At 43.2% G+C, this 20,956-nt stretch overlaps 1 protein-coding gene across 4 annotated transcripts in view; it reads left to right on the top strand.

Moving 5' to 3' along the window:
• PHYHIPL (phytanoyl-CoA 2-hydroxylase interacting protein like) overlaps positions 1 to 20,956 on the top strand; it is a 133,671-nt gene that overhangs the window by 85,244 nt on the left and 27,471 nt on the right. The window contains exon 1 of one of the 4 annotated variants that reach the window (XM_027694124.1): positions 3,678 to 3,878. The exons of 2 other annotated variants lie outside the window; for them this stretch is intronic. In XM_027694124.1, coding sequence (XP_027549925.1) covers positions 3,680 to 3,878 — 199 coding nt within the window. In that variant the 5' untranslated portion in view covers positions 3,678 to 3,679. Of the gene's footprint in view, positions 1 to 3,677; positions 3,879 to 11,501; positions 11,763 to 20,956 lie in introns of those variants that run through there. One more of the 4 variants, XM_027694125.1, reaches the window with a different exon arrangement.

Here is a 20,956-nt window from a genome sequence, read left to right as displayed (position 1 = left end):
AGCCCTGAAGACATCTCAGAAGTACCTGCCTGTGTTTTGTCCCTGAATTGTTTACTGTCATATTTTTGCTGGACATCATTGCTTCTGTGTTTGGAGCAAGAAGATTGGTTTGCAATTCAGGTAGAGGCCAGTCATGCATTTTGGGTATTTGTGATAGCTGTGTAATTAACTCCTGAGGGCATAAGATTAGTGGTCAGGCTATAGATAGCCTATGGATCTGATAGCTGCTAATCTCATTAACCCTTGAATTTAGTTTGATTTATATTTCATTTGCTTCACCTAGTTTATAGTGATATATTACTCAACTTCAAGGAAAAAAATGTCAAAAAGTGGTAATGGAGCATTTTTGCTCAAGCCTCAAACTCTCTGCAGGGAGTGGAGGATATGGATATAATTTAGTGTCAGTAGCACTCATTTCTATTGCACTTGTAGGCAAATGTAAACAGTCCTTGCTTTGTAATAAAGAATTTCAGTTTTCTGTCTTTCCTTAGGCCCACTTTGTGCCATATCCCCCTTTTCTGAATAACTCTGCTTGAATAAGTTTTATTAATGCAAACACATATGTAGTAATAAGTTTCTAGGGATTTTACTATAAATGAACATTTGGCTGTGCTCCAGAAATACACATAGGGTTCAGTACTGCCTTAATACCAGGTCTAATTCATTCCTGGAAAGAGCAGTTTAGTGGTATGCAGAAATTAAGGGGGGGTTGTGCTCAGTTTTTGTTTGACATTAGCTATATCACTGTAGATATGTGTATAATTAGGCTGGTGCAACCTTTAAATTCATTTGTTGGAGCTACAGCTATAAAATATGTTTAGAAGAATAATGAATGTTCTAAAAATCGAAGGAAATAAACTGTAGTAGTGTAGCTATTGCCCCCACAAAATAGAAAGACTAATCTAGATAAGTGGCATTTAAAATACACACCCTTACTTCTGTTGCTGTGCTCAATCTGATATTGTAAAACTTTTCTGTCACTGATATGCACAAATTCATACTTCCACAGCATGACAGGCAATATGAGACTGATAAAATCCATGCAGACAACTTTCTTGTCTAGTGGCAGCTACTGTAAATAGCTTGCTAAGGACAAGAGACCAGACAACGTGTGTGGCAGGTTGACCCAGGCTGGGTACCAGGTGCCCACCAAAAAAACTCTGTCACTGCCCTCCTCAGCTGGGCAGGGGAGACAAAATGTAATGAAAGGCTGCTGGGTCGAGATCAGGACAGGGAGAGATCGCTCAGCAATTACTCTCATGGGCAAAATGGACTCGGCTTGGGGAAATTAGCTTAATATATTACCAATCAAATCAGAATGAGATAATGAGAAATAAACACCAAACCTTAAAACGCCTTCCCCCCACCCCTCTCTTCTTCCCCAGCTTAACTTCACTCTGGATTTTCTCTACCTCCTCTCCAACCAGTGGCACAGGGAAACAGGGAATAGGGGTTCTGGTCAGTTCACCATGTCTTCTGTGCTGCTCCTTCCTTCTCAAGGGGAGGACTCCTCACACTCTTCCCCTACTCCATCATGGAGTCCTTCCCACGGAAGACAATCCCCCATGAACTTATCCAATGTTGAGTCCTTCCCAAAGGCTGCAGGGAAATCACTGCTCCAGTGCCTGGAACACCTCCTCCCCCTCCTTCTCCACTGACCTTGGTGTCTGCAGGGTTGTTCCTCTCACATATTCTCCCTCCTCTCTTCTAATTGCTGTTGCACGGGGGTTTTTTCTCTTCTTAAATCTGTTATCCCACAGGTGTTACCACTTTGTGGATGGAGTCCACATTGGCCAGTACTGAATCCATCTTGGAGCCGGCTGGCGCTGTCTCCATCAGACATGGGGGAAGCCTCCAGCAGCTTCTCACAGAAGCCACCCCTGTACCTACCAAAACCTTGTCACACAAAGTCAATAGAATTTCATTTCACTAAATAAAACCAAGTACTTCAACACAGAAAGCAATTTTTTTGCCTTTTTTGCTATTCTCTACCTTATTTCCCCTCCTCATCCCAGAAATGACCCAGTGGACGTCATGTGATCGAGCCCAAAAAAGGTACTCTCAATGGCTGAATTGAATTTATGCATAAGGATATTAATCAGAAGCTGGCGCTGAGTCAGATGGGAGTTGGTGAGGTTAGACTGAAAATGGATAAAAATAAGAACAGAGATAATCAAGAAGAAGAAAAGTACTGGTATTAAAAGGGAAAATTAGATAAATAACTCTGGTAAATTTGGGTTTAAAAGCTCATATAAGATATTTGGTTAGCAGTGAGCATGGGAGAAATAGAGAGAATCAGAGAAAAAGATTTTACAGATGATGGGCATTTGATTTGAGTTCAGCAGGTCCCAGAGAAGCAGCGGTCGGACAAGTCTGAGCACAGACCCGTGTTCCATCACACAGGAGCCACTGTCAGACCTCTGTCATCAGGCAACAGCTGTGCCTGGATAAATGACCACTTGTTGTGCTTTGCAGCCAGCACTGTCCCTGTCAGCATGTGTACATGCAGCCCCCTGAACTCTGGACAAGGAGCTGAGGAGCTGCTGTTAACCCTGGAGAGTTTTGCCATATTTGTTTGCTGTTCTCATTTCTCATTCCAGAATATATTGCAGGTTATCAAAGATGGCTGCTGCAAAGACACATAAGAATAATTTAGGAGGCATTCACAAAGATTGATTTTAGCCTCAGGATGCTTTTCTCCCGCAGCTTCCTGTAGAATCAAGAGAAAGCATTTTCTCTAGGGCAACTCTGAGCACCTACAATGAGCTCCTTTTGAGACACAGATGAGGATTTTTTCACTCTCCACTGACTGTTGAAAGATCCTAAGGCAAATAAACTCCTTAGGCTAAAGATGGCCTTTGCAATTATCCCCCCGTGCAGCCTGGTTTAAGGAGCAGGAGCAGTATTTCAGTCACTAACAGATTTTGGAGTCAGTTCTAGGATTTTTCAAGGCTCACAGAATGCCACAATTCCTCCACTGACTTCGAGCACTCCAGGGCACTGAATATGTACGGCAACTGGAATTTTGTAAGGATTGCTATACTGACAATAAATAACATACTGCAGGGCTGAAATATATTCAGAACACAAATAACAGTGGCAGGACATAATTCAGAGCAGAACATGCTTTAATTAAAATGCTTGTGGATGTTGTTAAAGAAACAGAGCTCTAAACTAATGATCCCTTTATTGTCTGTCTGTATACTGTCTCTCTTTATCTAATCTCCCTGTATATGGGTGCTAAGTGGACATGGATTCCTACCAGAGCAAAACCATGGAAAAGACAGCTTCTAATTGCTGTTTCTAGTGTATTTCATTGTGAAATTCTAATTGTGGGTTACATATTGCATTGGGTCTGCATGGCAAGGTTCTGGCGGGCAGGGGGACAGGAGTGGCTATAAAAGTGGCTTCTCTGAGAAGCTGCCAGAAGCTTGCCCCGTGTCCAACAGAGCCAATGCCAGGCGGCTCCAGGACAGACCCACTACTGGCCAAGGCCGAGCCAATCAGGCATGGAGGAAACGCCTCTGTGATAACATACTTGAGAAGGAAAAAAGTTACTGCGCAGAAGGAATTGCATCCAGAGAAGAGAGGAGTGAGAATATGTGAGAGAACTCTGCAGACACCAAGGTCAGTGGAGAAGGAGGGGCAGGAGGTGCTCCAGGCACCCGAGCAGATTCCCATGCAGCCCATGGTGAGGCGGATTGTCCCCATGAAGGTCCACAGAGGAGCAGAGACCCACCTGCAGCCCACGGAGAAGCCCCACACCAGAGCAGCTGGATGCCCAAAGGAAGGCTGTGCACCTGTGGGAAGCCCACACTGGAGCAGGTTCCTGGGAGGGACTCACAGATCCATGGAGAGAGGAGCCCACGCTGGTGCAGGTTTGTCAGCAGGACTATGGGGGATCCATGCTGGAGCAGGCTGTTCCTGAGGGAATGCACCCCGTGGAAAGGGACCCACACTGGAGCAGTTCATGAAGGACTCAGGCTGGAGGAGTCTGTGGAGGACTATCTCCTGCAAGAGGGCCCCCACTCTCCTCTCCCTGAGCAGTAGCAGGAACAACCTGTGATGGACTGACCATAACCCCCATTCCCATCTCCCTGCACCACTGGCTGGGGAGGAGGTAGAGCCTAGAAAGGAGTGAAGGGTTGGGGGAATATGTTTTTAAGATTTGTTTTAGTTCTCATTCTCCTACTTTGAGAAGTTAACTTCCCTAAGTCAGGTCTGTTTTGCCCATGACAGTCATTGCTGAGTGATCTCTCCCTGTCCTTATATTGACCCACAAGCCTTTCGTTACATTTTGTCTCCTCTGTCCAGCTGAGGAGGGCAGTGACAGAGTGGCTTTGGTGGACACCTGGCATCCAGCCTGGGTCAACCCACCACATCCATTTAAGTAATCATAGGTCTGAAAGACAGTCTAAGAGCCTCTAGTAAGTGACTGTGAGTCCGGTGAGGGAAATTTAAGACTAGTCTCACTATGCATCCAGGCTCTGAGTCAAGGAGAGGGAATGCCTTGGTGTTGCCTCTCACTCATTTAACATCATTTTCCTTGTGTTTCCTTAGCAGTTAATTAGCTGTGTTCACAGTAGCAGTGGGGGATGAAACAATGTCTTTCCTGTCTTGCCTCATCACCTCAGATGCCAATGGTACAAAAACAGCAACAACAACCTAGATCCCATCTTTTGTGCTTATATACTTATAATGTCTGTAGTTATAAGAAAACAAGATCAGTAGATGTCATTGAGGAACTAGTCACTTGGACTTTCTTCACTAACTTTATTAATGAACTGTACCTGCTTCTTGGCTGTCTTCTTTGAAGAGTTTTGATGTCATCCAGTGAAAGGGTGTAGTATTATGAGGAAAATCTCATTCATAGGATCAGTTGAGAGAGTTTCACAAAGGGCTTTGTGGAAAGAGAAAGGGCAGGAGGGAGGGCATGAGAAGATACTGTAACGGAAAGCCGGCAGAAATGTGTCTTGTTCCAATGAAAATGGGAAACACTGAGGAGAGAATGGGTCACTGTGGGCTACTTAAGCAAGTAAAAGTAAAATATGAACTGCACTGGAAACAGAAAACTGGAGAACCACCAAAACAGGCTTTTCTATTCCAAGTTTAGTACACATGAGAAAAATAGGGACAGCATGAGGATACACTGAAACAGTTGCCAAGAGGTTAAAGATAATATGAAAAGACTGTGTTATAAGTCCTAAAGGCACAATAACACAAAATTACTTGACCAAGAAAATATTAATTATAATTAATTTGTAGTAAGGAGATAAATTTTGAGACCAGTTCTTATTCCCACTAAAACTAATTGGACTTTTGCCATGAAGTTTATTGGGAAGGCGATTAAAGTTTAAATAATGGCTTGGTTAAGAAATCATTGATGTAATTATGAACTGCTGGGGAAAAGTAACTAAGAAATACATAATGAAATATCATCACTTGAACAAATGCATCTGAGGTGTCCCTTTGGATATTTAAAGAACTGATGGAACAGCTAGTTGCTAAAAACCCTACAGAGAACTGAGGTATCAAGAGACTAATAAAGTGTCAGCATGCTACAAGTCTTTAAAAATTGAATTAAGAGTAACTATGGAAACTATTGTCTTATGGGCATGGCTCCAAATTGAAATAAATACTATAAACAGTAAAGCAGAAGGGGGAAATGTATTCATATGGAGGTGAATCGTATAATGAGATCCAGATATGGCACAGGTGTTCTGCAGTAAACCAAGCCAGGCCAATTAGAATGTTTATCCCTCCACATCTTTTATGATGAAACCAGAAGATTAGTGGAGTACAGAACAGCATCAAGACTTACAAAGGCATTTGATGCTGTGCCACATAATATCTTAAGGAAATTGCTGAAACAAATCAGCTGAGACTAAAATTCACTTAAAGTTATCACAGGCTGGCCACTGAACTGTAGACAGAAAGTAAATCTGAATAGCAGTCAGCATTGTCAAGGATAAGCAGACAGTAGTATCCTTTAAAGGTCAAGATATGGCACAATATCTGGAGGATAAAGCACTAATTAAATGTGGAAATGGTTACAAAAGTAGGAAGAATGATTAGCAGCATGGAGGAGAGAGGAAACACAGAAGGTTCTAGTTGTTCTCTGTGGTTACTCTGGATCTAATAAAGTGAGGCTAAACTTAAAAGCAAACTAATAAGTATTAATGCTAAACATTAACAGTGCTTTGTGCCCACTAGGCAACAAATAAATTTTATGAAGCTACAAGTACTTTTTTTTTGTCCATGAAAGAATTTGCCTTTCTTAGATGCTTATTCAGATTCTATAAAGCTGATCAGAAAACTGAAATTCAGAAAGCAGCACCATCAATAGCATTAAGAAAATGCTTAGGCTGAGATTTGTACACCCAGCTGACGCAGTCGGAGGGCTCTGTACTCTGAAGTGTTTGTTGGGAATGAGGGGGGGGGGGGGGGGGGGGGGGGGTGAGGAGTGAAGGCTCAGATACCAGGGCATTGCCGTGATTGTCCTGGGTCAGACCAAGGACTTACCCAGGCTGCTACAGTCTCTTTAGAAGTGGCTGAAAATGGATGTTTACAGAAGATGAAGATCATTGCAAGCACATAGAACAGTCTTCAGTAACTCTTCCCTGCACTCTAATAATTTCCAGCTTAGAGACCCTGAGTCACTTGTGGTTTTAGTAACTCTAAAGGATTTCTTTTCCATGAACTTTTCCAGCCTCTCCCTGAATTAATGAGAACTTCTAGCACTGACAATGTCTTTTGGTCTTACAACTCTAACAATCAATTGCATGAAGTACCGTCTCCTTTTGTTTGCTTTGGAGCTGGTTGTTATTCCTGTATGGGGAGATTTGGCAAAGAGTCAGACTTTGGCTACCCTGTTTGTGCTACTTGTTTGTGCTACTTGTGCTTTAGTAAATCTCTATCTCATATACCCTGGGTTGCCTTTTACAAAGACTGTCTTTTTACCTGAGTAGTAGACTAGCTTTTCCCTACACTGAAGCCATTTTCCCATCATGCTATACAAGAAACTACAGATTCATGAGTAGGTTCCCTGGCACCAGAAGTCACAGGATTGCCACAGAATTGTCTGTGATGTTTTAAACTATGCTTTATGGCCTGGCATGAAAAGCCTGAATGCATGAGCTGAATGCAGTTGCTGAAATGAAGCCTTCCTAACAGGGGAGGAGAGACATTTTGAGATGAATAAACTACTGCAAGCATCTCACTGGAGAGGTCCCAGAAACAGCAAGGGCTTCCCAGCATCTCCAACAACACCAAAGCAGCAAAGAGGAGACAGAAACCTTTCCAAGAGAGCTGCAGCCTCACTGCTGGACTTGGTGTCAGGGTGCCTGCAAAGGTTATTACCTTTGCATAGAGTTGAAGAAAGGGGGAGAGACACTCACTGCAGAGCTAAGAATAAACACTGCTGCTCAGCCCTGGATTTTCCTAGGGAAAGAAAGGGGGACCTGCTTCATCATCCTCCTTGTCTGAGCATTTGAGGAGACTCTTGCTTTGCTATCTGAGAAAAAACAAAGAGGCTCCCAGTGAGATTCTGTGCCTAGTGCTCTCAGTTGTCCTACCTCAATTTCTGTCTCAGTGCAGCAGAGGAAGCTGTGTCACACTGCACATTAACTGTACAGAGTCACGGGTTTCACTTAGGGTCTTAAATCTTTTTTTTTTTTTTTGGTCTTTGGTCTTTCTGTCAACAGTGTGTGGATTTTACTTCAGTCCTATGGTATTTCAAGAATATTTTGCACACAATCCTTCTCAAGTATGTGCCTTTGCACGCTTGAAACACTTGACATGTCCATTAAAGACAGAGAATGACTGCAAAATTGCAAAGAATTTATTTCCATGAAACTTCAGGGATTAGTTGCTAAGCTTAGTCAATGCGCCTTTTAGGACTGACCTAAAACGCTCAATACTGGTTTTGATCCTTCTGTTTATCTGTCCTTTAATATTTTGCTTTTCTCCTCAAAAATGACATATTAATAGAGAGGGGGGAAAAAAAGGCTGGTTTTATTTCCTTCCTTGTTTTTCTTTCCTGAAAACCATGTCTGTAGCCTTTTTGCCTTCTGCTTGCACAGTCCACTGAGCAATAACACAAGTCTTTTTTTATTCCCAAGTGGGAAGGAAGAGCTGGAACTCTGAGTCTTGATGAAGTCTGAGAAAGGAGGTTTCTTTTATAGCTTGCAGATAAAAACCTGCTACAGTGAAGTACAAAAGCGTTTTCAGATAGTAAGAATGCAGTTGCCCAGCTCTATGCTGTGCTTTGAGGACAGTTTCCCCAGAATGGAGTGAAACACGGGTGGGACAGAACTCTGTAATGCTGGAGGGTGGGATTCTTTGTGGGGAGGAAAGGAGCACACAGCACCTTTTCCTCTTGCTTTTATGGCTTGAATGGGGTTGTGTCTTTTAGGAAAGAAGCCACACACCTGTCCTGCTGGTTGGCAGCCTCTCTGTCTCTTTGCTGTAGAGTGGTAGCCCTTTAGCAAATCTTGGTGACCTACCAGGGGGACTGTGAATGCCAGGCTAAGGCAGGAGAGCTGAGGTTGTTGAATTTAGCCAGGCAAGAGCTGTGTGTCACAGCTCATGTTTCCTGGTGCATGTATCGTGCAGAAAATGCTGCTTCTCCCTCCTCACATGAGGTTTCTGTAATAACAGACAGTGTTGTTGAACTGCAGAAGTTGGTAATATTCTATTTATCTAAATGCTGAAAGTGTGAAAGGTTGCTGTTGTGGCAAATTCTTTGCAAGCTTTTGCAGTTCTAAACACATGACCCTCTGCTGTCTCTAATGTTGTGCTGCCATTGGCAGCCTTTCCATTACATAATGGTGACCCATATTTGTGATATGTGACATTTTTTGCTAAACACTGTCAGGGATAATCTGTCACAGAATAAACTTTCTGATTATACGCCGAGACTCTGTCATCCTTTAGCACAAACATAACTTGTGCCTCAGACAATGCTATTCCCTGTTAAGACAAGCAGAGTACTGTTCTTTCAGGTAAGAAAAACACCATGAGAGTATTGTGTGCTTTGAGTATGAAATGCCTAGGACTAAATTCATTGCCAAGTGATTGCACAGAATCACATTTGGGAGTAATTTGAGCTTTAAAAAATGTTGATCCCTAGCCCAGGTGATGGGAGCAGTGATAGGCTGAGGGAAACATGAAGTGTGACTCTGCAAAAATGCTGTCTCAGGTAGGTCCAGCTTTAGAAAAGCAGAGCTGTGGAAAAGGTTTCTCTGCTCTGCTCTCACACTGGAATCTGCCAGTATTTGGAGATTTAACCAATCTTTTCTTCAAAAAAATAAGTGTAATGGTGTGGGGAGAGAAATAGATATAGCTCAGCCAGGGGTTATTGCTACAAGACAGCTGAGAAATGAGAGGTCTTTGAGGAATGGCAACACCCCCAAAGCTGTCTGCTTTCAAAGAGCTATGCAAAAATCCATCCGTTCTTAAAAACCTGATTTCAGTTGCATAGAATAAGAAGTAGAGGAGAGAAAGGTGTATAAGATACAGGCAGAGAGAATAAAATGGGAATTCTCTCAGTATTCAAGAACAGGCTCTGTTTCAAATGGACTTTATATAATGTTATAGCAAGGAAGTAACAAGATTGTGCGAGCTGCTGAAGCGTCTGCCACATTGTGGAAAGGAATGAATGTGGAACATAAGGCCAAGAGACTAAATACACCATCTTCAGAGAAAGAAATTTTCCAGCCTTACGTAGGAGATGACTGTGTGCTAAGAACAGTTGCAATATCAAGGAGAAAGGTTTTGCTTCTGTGCAGGGAATTAATGCTTGTCAGAGACAAAATTAAAACCTGATGAATGCAGTCTCACCCACTTTCATTTCTTTCCTCTCTGATTCTGCATTTGTCCTCATTCTGTCTGTGCATTCATTCATATATTTCTCTCCCTTCCCACCTCCCCATTGACTCACACTCTCCCTCCCTGCTATTGCTTCCTTTTAATTTTCTCTTCCTTTAGGTTCCCTTCCCACTCATTCCATTTCTCTTCTACCTGACCCCTCTGCACACATTTTCCATCACTGTGAAAAAAAGCAGAGAGACAAAGAGAAGAAAAAAAACAAAAGACGAGCAAGAAAGCAGGGGGAGGTGTGTGTGTGAAGAGTAGAGTGCTGGAAGGGTGCTCAGCATTGCACTTTCTCCCCATGATGCACTACAGATTTCTGAAGGTGTCAGGAGTTCGGGCTCCTGAAACCTGTTCCTTGCTCCCAGGCTGCAGCACTTGGCAGTGGCTCAGTGAAAGGTAACACTAGAGCTCATCTCCCAAGATGTGTCCCTAGAAATCATCATAAGGAACGGAATAATCCTAAAGTCCAGTGGAAAGCCATCTCTGAGTGACAGACTTCTGGCTGTGTGTGGAGCTTACTACTGTGTCAGACCAGTGAGGACTGGGAGGGGACTGGATGGTCTTGGGACTGCAGAAAGAGAAATGGGAGCTCTAGGGACTCTCTGGACTTGCTGTCATGCAATGCTGACCAAGTAACATCACAGCCTTGAGCTTGTTGGGGGCTTGTCTGCAGTGAACTGCTGTTTCCCAAAGCAGCTGCTGTTGGAGTCTCAAGATCAGTGGCCAAATGGTGTCAATTTTGGTTGGGTGAAACAACGAATTGGTGCCAAGAATGCTTGTTGTAATGTGTGGTCAGCCTGTGACCTGGAGAAAGCTCTGTACTCCTGCAGCCCCTGAGGCCAAGAGGCTGCTCCTTTATCCAGCCTGCGGTGGGAGGGAGCTGGGCTGTCACACCTGCTGATGATGCAGTGCTGCACAAGTTTTATTTATTCTTCTATTACTCTTTATCTAAATTTTCTCCTTTTCTGGCCCCGTTCTTGTTCCTGAAACTGTGAACTGATAAATAGCTTTTAAAAAGCTTGGTATGGATAGCACTGGTACAGTGCAGGTCGTTTTTCCTTCCCACAAAAAGGACAGGTGGGAAGCGTGCAGGGCAGGTAGCCAGAAATGGTCATTTCTGTACCCTCTCCTGCCATCTCTAACCTCCTGTCAGCTTTTCTTGGTTTATCAACCTAAAACCGGCTAGTATTTCTTTCTGCGAATTCTTGCATAATCGAAGATCAGAGCGGACGCCCGCAGCCCTTGGGTGTGACTGCGCACAGCGGTCGCGGTGGGCTGTGTGTTTGGGGAAGGGGAAGTCGGTAACGGTGGTTTTGGGGGGTGGTTTGCCTCGGGAAGACTCTCCTCGGGTTATGGAATAACCTGGAAACAAACGGCGCCGCGGCGGTGGGCAGCTGTGCCCGCGGCCGGCCGGGTGGAGCCCAGCCCGGCCCTTCGCGGGGTCGGTGCCCAGCGGCGCCTGACCCGGAGGGGTTGGACACTCCGGGAGCTTCCCGCGGAGGCGCGGCCACCGTTACATAAGGAGCGAGGGGGAAGGGAGCGCTGCGAGGCGGCGGCCGCGGCCCCTTTAAACGCGGGTGCCGGGGCGCGCCGGGCGCCCGCCTCGCTGCTGCCCCCTCCCCGGCTCGCTGCGGCGACAAATCCGCTCCCCGCCCGCCTCCTCCTCCGCCGAGCGTTCCCAGCCGAACCGGGCGGCGCCGGGAAGCGCCGGGAAGCGCTGCCGCGCGGCTCAGCACAGCCCCAGCCCCAGCGCCCGGCCGAGCCACAGCAGGCGAGGGGCGCGATGGAGGCTCCGCGCCTGGCGCACACCATGAGCAGCCCCACGAGTCCCTGCGAGGAGGTGATCAAGAACCTGAGCCTGGAGGCGATTCAGCTCTGCGATAGGGACGGTAAGCCCGGGCTCGGCGCGGCTAATCCCCTCAGACGTAAGATGCTGCTGTCCTCATGGATGCTAATGCAAATTAATCCGGGCGGCGTATGGTCCTTTGTTATCCCCCATGAATTTGTAGGTGCAGTTGCTCCCCACCCCTCCCGCCGCCGCTGCCACCCTCCTGCCGCTGAGAACAAAAGAAGAAAGAGAAGGTTGCACCTTGCTGGAGGGAAGGGTGGGAAGCCTGCCGCTCCCTGAGCCGTGCCTGGCGTTGCAGTGCGATTACCCCGGGCGAGCCTGCTGCACAACCTTGCCCCTGCCAGGAATGGACGCTGGGGCTTGTTCTGGGAGAGGCAGCGAGGAGAGCCAGAGCCCGCGCTGCGGAGAGTCCGGAGCTGGGGGGACGGGCTGGTGGCCCTGATGGGGTTTTGTTGCCCGCGGTCTCCAAACTCCTTTGTATTGTAGGGCAATTCCCGTGTTTAGGATACACGGGCGGATGTGCCGGCTGGCGTGGGCAAGCGGCCAGACTTGTTGCCGGTCGCTTGTGCGAGCGATGAGGCGGCGAGTGGAGCGAGCTGGGGCTCTCAAGATGGGGCTTGGGGGGAGGCAGAGAGAGGGAGATGGTTCAGCACCGCGGACAGCACCGCCCGGCGGGCCCGGGAGCGCCGAGCCCCGGGCCCTGCCGCCTTCCTTCCCTGCCCGCCTTCCCTGCCCGCCATCCCTGCCCGCCTTCCCTGCCGCGCCGCGCCTGGCGCCCGCACAGCCGCGGGAGACCGCAGTGCCCTGGGGACAGTGGCAGTCAGTCTGTCCGTCCGTCCGACCGTCCGTGCCCCGGAAGGCACAGCGAGACCGTCAAGTTTGGCTTTAGAGTTGCAGGTGCGGATATTAAAGACTGTGTGTCGAAGCAAGCAGATAAATGTCAGGTGGTGATGAGGGACAGCCAAAACAAGTGGTACGTGCTCGAAGCAACACTGACGGCTGACTGGGGTACAACAGTCGTGTCGTTTGTACACAATTGTGACTGACAAAACTAAACAGAGTCACTGACTGTCAAACAATGAAAAAATATTTTCTTGTAGAATGGCATATAATTTGTGTTCATATACCAGATGATTCCTATCTTGTCATTTCACATCGAAGTATTGAAAATAACTTGTCATTTTTTGGATGCAAAATGTGCTTTGTGTGTGGAATTTGTTATCTGGTAAATGCACCAAGGAATGGAGATACTGTATCAGTGATTGGTACAGTTGAATTCCTGAAACTATTTCCTTGTGTGAGTATACTTTAGAGCATAACTGTTGAAGGTGATGGTTATAGAAGGAGTCAGACCAGTTTTCTCTGTTATTTTTTGCAAATTATTATCGAATACTTCCCTTTTTTAGGCAGACAATGTTTAAAAAGCTGAATTTTTGGAAGCTCTTTATTTTTCTTGAAATACTAAAGAAAATGACAAGGCATTGAAAGGTCTTAGTTACTACTTTTAGAGCTACATTAGAAATTCTTTGATTTTTTTTTTTAATATGTCTGAATTAAGATATAATATGTGCTTCCATCCATTCACGCCTAACTCACTGCCACAGGAAACTGGACTATGTTTAGAGTAGTGGAGGTTAGACTGTTCTTTTGTTAAAACACTTTTTCACATATATTTCTTTTTATTAATACTAGAGGTAATAAAAAAAGATAAATTATGCAATCCTTCATATTTGTGTACCCTAAGTAATTGCAGTGAAATACTACATGTTAATCATGGAAAACTCTATTTGGTTCCACATACTCTAGTTAGGGACTGCTTGATTTCTGTGGAATAATGTCACACAGGCAAGCAAATGGTTTCTTCTTGATTAGGCTTCCGTGGAAAACCACAGCTTTTCGGTGGATGTGGCTTTGCAAGCTAACCCTCCTGAAGCAATCCAGCATCACACAGGGTTGTTGCTTCCCCAATACATGGTTGGATTTCCAAAGGCGGCCCCTACCTTGGGATGTAGGAGTCAGCTCAGTGCCTCCACTGGCACAGGGCTGCACCTGAGCACACTTCAGGATTTCCTACAGGTGGCACTTCTGTCTCAAGAAGCTGTTTTAGTGGGAACACAGAAACAAGGAAGCAAAGGTTAAGGCATTCATCCTTCTGGATAAGCGCCTATGCGATACATTTATGTCCCTGGTTGTGTACGTGGGTACGTTTATATTATAAACACTCACAATTTATTTTAAGGTATCTTTGTTGGCAAAGATGAAGTTCTTGAGATGATTGACGTCACTGAGGTTAATCAAAGTTTTGTGATAAATATCATTACATTACCCACAGTGAATTAAAAATATGCTAGATTTTCATATTCTGAAAATGTCCTTGGTCTTTAAGCTGCAGTAACTGTAAAGGCAACCAGAGAAATTGTAACATTACACATCCAACTATGAAAAACTCTGCAGTGCACTTAGTTTGGAATTGCAAGCAACGCTGCAGCATAAACATAAACAATAATGGAAAAATCATGTAAATAGCAAAATATTATTCTTGCTTTCTGAGATGGGAGAATTAGTATTAAGACATTTTGTATTCAGAAAACTGGATTATTCATCCTATGTAGGTATATGCAGGAGCCACAAATCTGGGAACAGGAGTGAGCAATTAATAATATCACAGCAGTTCCTCTATTTTTAGAGGGATTTTTTAAGTGTTGTTCTTGTAAGCATTGTCATCTCTCTTAATGAATTAACACCATTTAGAAACTTACAAATGTTAAAAGATTACAAATGTACGCATTTTGGAGATTTTTTTTTTAGATAAAAACTCCTGATAAGATTTAGTCTAAAGTGAGCACAGTATTATAAAGCCAGTAATGAGCTCTTATTTTTGGCATCCTCTGTTATTTACAAATGTATCTTGCATTATTTGTTCTTATTCTCTTAGGTGGGTCTGATAGCCCAGCTCAGTATTAGTCTGTTGCACAATCCAACATGTAGTTCTTTAGAACTCTCCTTAACTCACTCCGTGTGTAGGAAAAAACATTTGTTATTTTCCTTTGCCATATTTGAACACTGTAGCCATATTTTTGCAAACTCAGGGCAGAATGAATGTTTCCTTTGTGCTGAAAATTCTGGTGACCTTTTTATAAAATTTGTATTAGCCCCACCTAGGGATTAAACCTTTAGTAGATGGATGGATGCCCTTTGTGTCACGAGCAGGCCAATTCTATGAGAAAACAGCTAACGTCAGAAAATCGTAAGCCTTGTGAAAAAAACCTGTGCTTTTCACAGGCTTGGTAGAGCAGCCTTAGATGTGAGCAGCTGAATTTCCTGAAGCTCCACACTGTGGTTGTGCAGCACTCCCCCTGCAGATGATGCACTTTGGCTGCTGGGGTCGTGCCAGGGTGAGAGCAGTGACGCTGTCACACACTTCCCGTGTTCCCACAGTTGGAACAGCAGAGGACACCTATGAAAATGCAGAAAGAAGAGCAGAGAAACAAACCTTCAAAGAGGATGTTGGACCTTGGGAGGCACGGAGTGGGGAGTAGGGCAAAAAAACTGGCCCCGAAGGTGCTGATAGACTTGAGGTGGTGGCTGGTCAAGGGTGGAGGAACAGGAAAGATTTACAAGCTAGCGATTAGATTAGATGGGAAGGCAGAAGCAGGCAAAATAACCCTGAATGAAAACAGGAAAAGAAGATGAACGAGCGAGGGAGACAATCCAAGTTCGGGCAGCGTGCCCAGGGAAGTAAAACTGGGGAGGAAAATGAGGAGGTGTTCAGACAGGGTAGATTAGTTTGAAGAATGAGGATGGGGAACCTATGAAGAGTAAACCTGGAGACCTGCATGCAAAGAAGAGACAAAAAGTACAAGAATGTGGAGGGGGGAACTGGACAGTTTGGTCTGCAGAGCTGAGGAGTAAAGGAATGGAACTAGGACTTGCTGAACAAAGAGACTGGGACTGAAAGGACAGCCTTAGGAATGAGGAACAGGACTTTTGAAGTGTGACTGGGGAGTAGAAGAAGGGATGGGACAGGAACAGGGCAGAAGAGGCCATGTTCTGGTATGACCACCAGGGAAAGGTCAGTGTGTATCAGCACGTGCCAGCTTTCAAAGCCACACACAACCCCAGGACAGCAAATTCTCCTTGCTCATTTGCCAGCAAAGAATGGTACTGTGGTATCAGGGCTCCAGGGGTACTGGGAATCAACAGCTGACTTCAGTGGGAGCAGGACTTTGAAAGTACAAGGCACAATACTAAATGCTTTGAGAAGAGAAATGTTCACCACCTTAAATAGGCATTTCAAGTTAGAAACCATATTTTAACTTCTCTATGCATCAGTTTTCCATATGTGAAATGGAAGCAGTATTATTGCCTCCCCTCACAGAGATGTTTTCAAAATAAACTAATGAATGTTTGTTAAGCAGACAGACACTGTAGTAGCCTGGAAAAACCCATGAGGTGCATGGAAAAAACCCATGATGAAATTCATAATTTTGTCTTCAGAGCAGAGGATGAATAATGTGTAGCAAATAAGTCCTGGGACTACACACTGAACAACAGCAAATAACTGCTACAAGAAAAATAGTTCATTATGTAGGCACTATTCATTATGTATGGTGAATGAACCTGGATTTATGTGGAAAAATTAGTATGTAATCATGCAGTTAAAGACTATATCATAACCTGAACAAAGTGTCCAATTTAAGGTTATTCAAGTATGCTTCATTCTGGTATTTTCCAGCTATTGATGGCTTGAACTATACAATCTCTCTAAAGTGCTTTTAAAGGTTTTTTCGGTCTTCATGTATTTGGAGATAGTGGGCATCAGGATCAGAGCTGGAATTGGTGTCTTGGCCTATTCCAATCATTTTCATCACCTTCCAAACACTTGGGACCATCCAAAGTGTTCAGTCTACCAAGCCTGTATAAAAGCATTACATCATTCAAGCTAAGATGTCATCTCTGTTTTATGTAAACAACTTACGTCTTTGGCTTTCCACGTTACTTAAACATGTCTCATGTTTTCTAATTTATTTCAGAAGTTTATTATTATGCTGGATTTATTGGAGCATTCAGAAAGATTTTTCTAGAGTTCATTAATTGGGGCTTTAGTGGCCATATTGTGTACACATTTGCTTTTCAAACAGAAGGGATGAAGTGGCATCATCCAGGCTCTGGATGCATTTTTCCAATCCCCTTTTTGGCATTATGGAGCAGTATCACTGCTGTTTCTGAAAGGTTATCATGTACATCTGAGAGATGGGGAAAAATCAAATGTCTGAGTAGAATCCCACATGAAGGACAACTGAGAGACCCAAATTTCACAGTAATTCTTAGTGTCCTGAATGGTTGCTTTTGCATTGTTGTTTGTTTTTTTAAAAAACTATGAGACTTCTGAGCACAGGAATAAACAATTCATATTTTTGTATCCAGCATAATGGAGAGGTGCTGTATCTGTGATATTTTGATAGGACACAAAATTCAGTTATGTTTATTGCTGTTTTTATTCTTCTTCCCAGCTGCAACTTTGGAGATTTAAATTCACTCTCTTCAAAATGCCAACTGTATCAATTTTTTAGGGTTTGAGTGGTGGAATGCTCAACTAAGAAATGCATTTATTCCATAAAATCATGTCTAACCTGGCAGAACTTGAAAAGAGTGATGATTGTGATTTTTTTGTTTGGTTGATTTTTTTGTGACAAGCAATAATGCAGCTTCAGGTAGGAGCTAAAGTCTAGTGCATCACTTCAAAAGCTCTCCTGTTGCAAAGAAAAATACTTATTATGGTTTTATATTTGCATTCTTGCCAGAGACTAAGATTTCACATGTGATATTCCTTACCGTTAGAACACAGAAAAATACTAAATGGAGCCAAGCAACAAGTCTTCCATAAATGATCTATAGAATTGTGGAAGAGAAGAAAACTAATGATTTTCCTGCCATTCACTTCAGCTCACCATTGGGTGTATTTTATCCTGTTTTGTTTTATATCATAAGCAATGATGTCACCAACTAGAGAGGCTTTGCTGGAAACTGGCTATTCAACATCCCGGTGTCAAGAAATGTAGTCATCCACATTCTTCCTTTATATTCATTAATTTTTGGAGTTATTTTCCATTCTTCCTTCTCATCTTCTTTTAGAGCTTTATGACACTCAAATCTGCATAATTGATTGTGAGCTATTTTGTCTGGCAATGACCAAGTTATATATTATTAGCTATTTAAATCTTGCCTGGTATTCTATTTGTGCCCCTTTTCATTCAGTTATTTTTCACTGAAACTCTACTAGATCCTTTATAAAACAACTAAAATGTTTGATGTGTAATTATGCCAGATTCACCTACTGTTCTCTCCCAGTGCTATTCCCTGATATTGATAGATTGAAACTCAAATATATGATGTAGGTTTTGTAGTTAATTTCTGCTCATTGTTATAATTAAAGCATTTAAATCATCACTGTCTCCTATGTATGTCTTTTCTTCTTTGTGTTTTCTTTTTAAGATTATAGTTCCCAGATACATTCTTTTATTTATTCCATAACAGAATCCATTTTAGCACTTCCTGCCCATGCTTCTCTTGCAGCTCCTTCTATTTTAACGTTGTCTGTAATAGCTAAATGTGATCTCTCTTTATAGATCAGTCATAAAGACACTTACACAGCCTGGAACTAGGCACAGGCTCTATGGTAAGCCAGTGGGCACCCAAACTCCTCACCTGTTTTGCTGTATGTCATTGTTTAGCCCTGCCAGCCATTGTTTAGCCCTGCAGATCAATAGTTCCCACTAAGTACAATGGCAGGAGGAATCATTTAGAGAAGAGAAATTCTACCTCTAGCATTTGAGAAGCAGCAGTGCCAAGCCAACCCCTCACTTAAAGTTTCATACATCTTATGCAAATCGCAAAGACAAAAGTTTTTTTTTTGCATTTTATTTTTATATTGTTTTTATTAAGGAAGAGTTAAGCCGTTACTATCTTCTTCAACTCTTTCATCTTCCATCTTAAACTAGAAAATTCTGTTTTACTAGCAACTTCCTTCTCAGCCTACTAATCTGGTGGCTCTACCACCTCTGGTAAGCAGCGTTCTGAGCTCACAACTCCAAATTTCCCCTGCAGTTATGCATGAAGAATCTAGATCAGAGTATGCCCAGAAAGCCACTTCAGCCTTTACAGCAGCTTTCCAGTGAGGTTCCTGGTTCATGTAAGGTGTGTTGAGGAGTGACTCTGTCACATTCTTATTTAGAGTTCTCTCATGTTTCATCATTCATTTTGGAATGGGTTCCAGTCAGGCACTGTTATGCTCAACTGTCTCTAAAGGCTTGCTGAAGCCTGTCTTCCTGACCTTGGCTTTTCGTTCTGGGACTTCTCTGCCTCATTAGTTTTCCATTTCCCCCCTGCCTAAAATCTGGAAGGATCTCCTCCTTTACACATTCCTTGTAATTTTGTCCACCTTTTATTGTTCATGGCCTCTGAATGGCAGGTTTGGAGGCCCCAGATTTTCTGAATAAGGCAGTTTTCAGTTCTCTCTGTGCTGCTGAAGTAAATGCCAGTATTTCAACCACAGTTGAGGAGGTAAAGGTCTTTTAAAGATCAAAAAAGATGTCTGGGTTTGTTTTTCTTAGTCCACTCGGTACAGTAGGTGCACCTTCCGGGCTGCCAGCATGCGTGGCCTTTCGTGCTTTTTGTGACCTGGAGGGCTATATTTAATTCTGGCTGAGCACAGCCCACAGTCATACACTGTGTCTTCTGTTCCCTTTTGCCAGAAGTTTGAAGCATTTTACTTGCAGACTGCTTTCTTCAAACATGTCTTTGCAAACATGTCTGAAAAATTAGTAGTGACATTGCCAGTACATGACACCTGTATAAAATATGTCACTGCTATAGGAAGGTGTGAACAAATACAATGTTTATGGTGTTGGAACTAAAGAAAGCTCTGCTCCAGGATCACTTCCTGTGGTTTCCTCACAATAAGTTTTGTTATACAGTGGAGCATCCTCTATTTGACCTTGAAAATATTTCCCTCAGCACAGAAGGTTTGGTTAGAATTCTTTGTAGTTACAGAAGTTACAGAATATTCTGAGTTGGTAGTGTTTGTAGCTGTATCAGTTTTCACAGTGGTGTTTGTAGTTGAATCATTAGTCAATTTTATTTTATTGTTTTCAGAGTGTTCTTGTTTTATTTACGCTTGAATGAACAAGGTCTTTTGCGTGGATGTTTTCAAAAGCAACGATTAGCTGTACTGTTTTTATAACCTGCAACAGTTTCTCTGAGCCTTGACAGTTCTCGTTGCTGCCAAAAAGGGGAAACCTTAAAACTAGTTCAGTGTTGTTCTTTCATTCCTGCAGAGTGACAGAAAGTCAGAAAGTATTACCAGAGTTGCACTCTTTCTTAGTTCCAAGTGTGGAGTGGTGTCTGGAGTTTATTTCCCCAGTAGTGGAGAAAGTCAGACACAGCTGGCAGCTCCAGGAGAAGCACAGTTTGAAGAATTCCCATACTAAGCTTTGTATATCCGTGCACTGTTAGAACTCTTCAGTTTGCAATCATCAGAAGCATCCCATAAATTTTTTCCCTGAGCTGTTCCAGTGACTTCAGTAAGACTTTGTGTAAAAAACCAATTTGCATTCGTAATGCAACTTGATTGAGATCTTACAACCACTGTATTTTCCTGGCTTTTGGTGCATGTGTTCCATCTCATTTCATACAGATAGGCATCTAATTTGGAATTTTTCTCTCTAAGCTGCAGTTTGTCTGGATTTAATCCATCTTTAGTTATGGGCTAGAAATAACATTCTCAAAAGATTGTTCGGGGTGATTTTTTACTGTTCATTTCTGTGTGTACTCAGAGTTGAAGGCATTTGGACTTCAAAATGAGCAGGATAAAAAGATGTTAAAAGGCCCTTTCAATCTTGGCCAGCTGTAAGTACTAGTATACAAGTATCCGTGGAGTGATTCATGCTGTGCCATTGCTCCTTTTAATCCAACTTATGTAAAGGGAAATTATACATGAGTTTATATAAAGGAAGGGATAAAATTAAGAACAAGATGTGCAGCAGATTGTATTTTAATGCTACTAAGGTCCATTTGATGTCATGAAGTAAGTATTATGCACTTACACTTTTATGATGGAATTTATGCTGGTAATTTAATATAAATGTTCAGAAGTAAACATGTGGCTTCTGATGAATTTCTAGCCTTTACACTTTCAGTGTAATTTCAAGACATATCTCTGATCAGAGGAACTGA

The sequence above is a fragment of the Neopelma chrysocephalum genome, unplaced genomic scaffold (assembly GCF_003984885.1).
Source record: "Neopelma chrysocephalum unplaced genomic scaffold, ASM398488v2 Primary Assembly neopelma1_96, whole genome shotgun sequence".
Classification (NCBI taxonomy): Eukaryota; Metazoa; Chordata; class Aves; order Passeriformes; family Pipridae; genus Neopelma; species Neopelma chrysocephalum.
The sequence above is the reverse complement of the archived record's forward strand: the minus strand, read 5'-3'. Positions and strand labels throughout refer to the sequence as shown.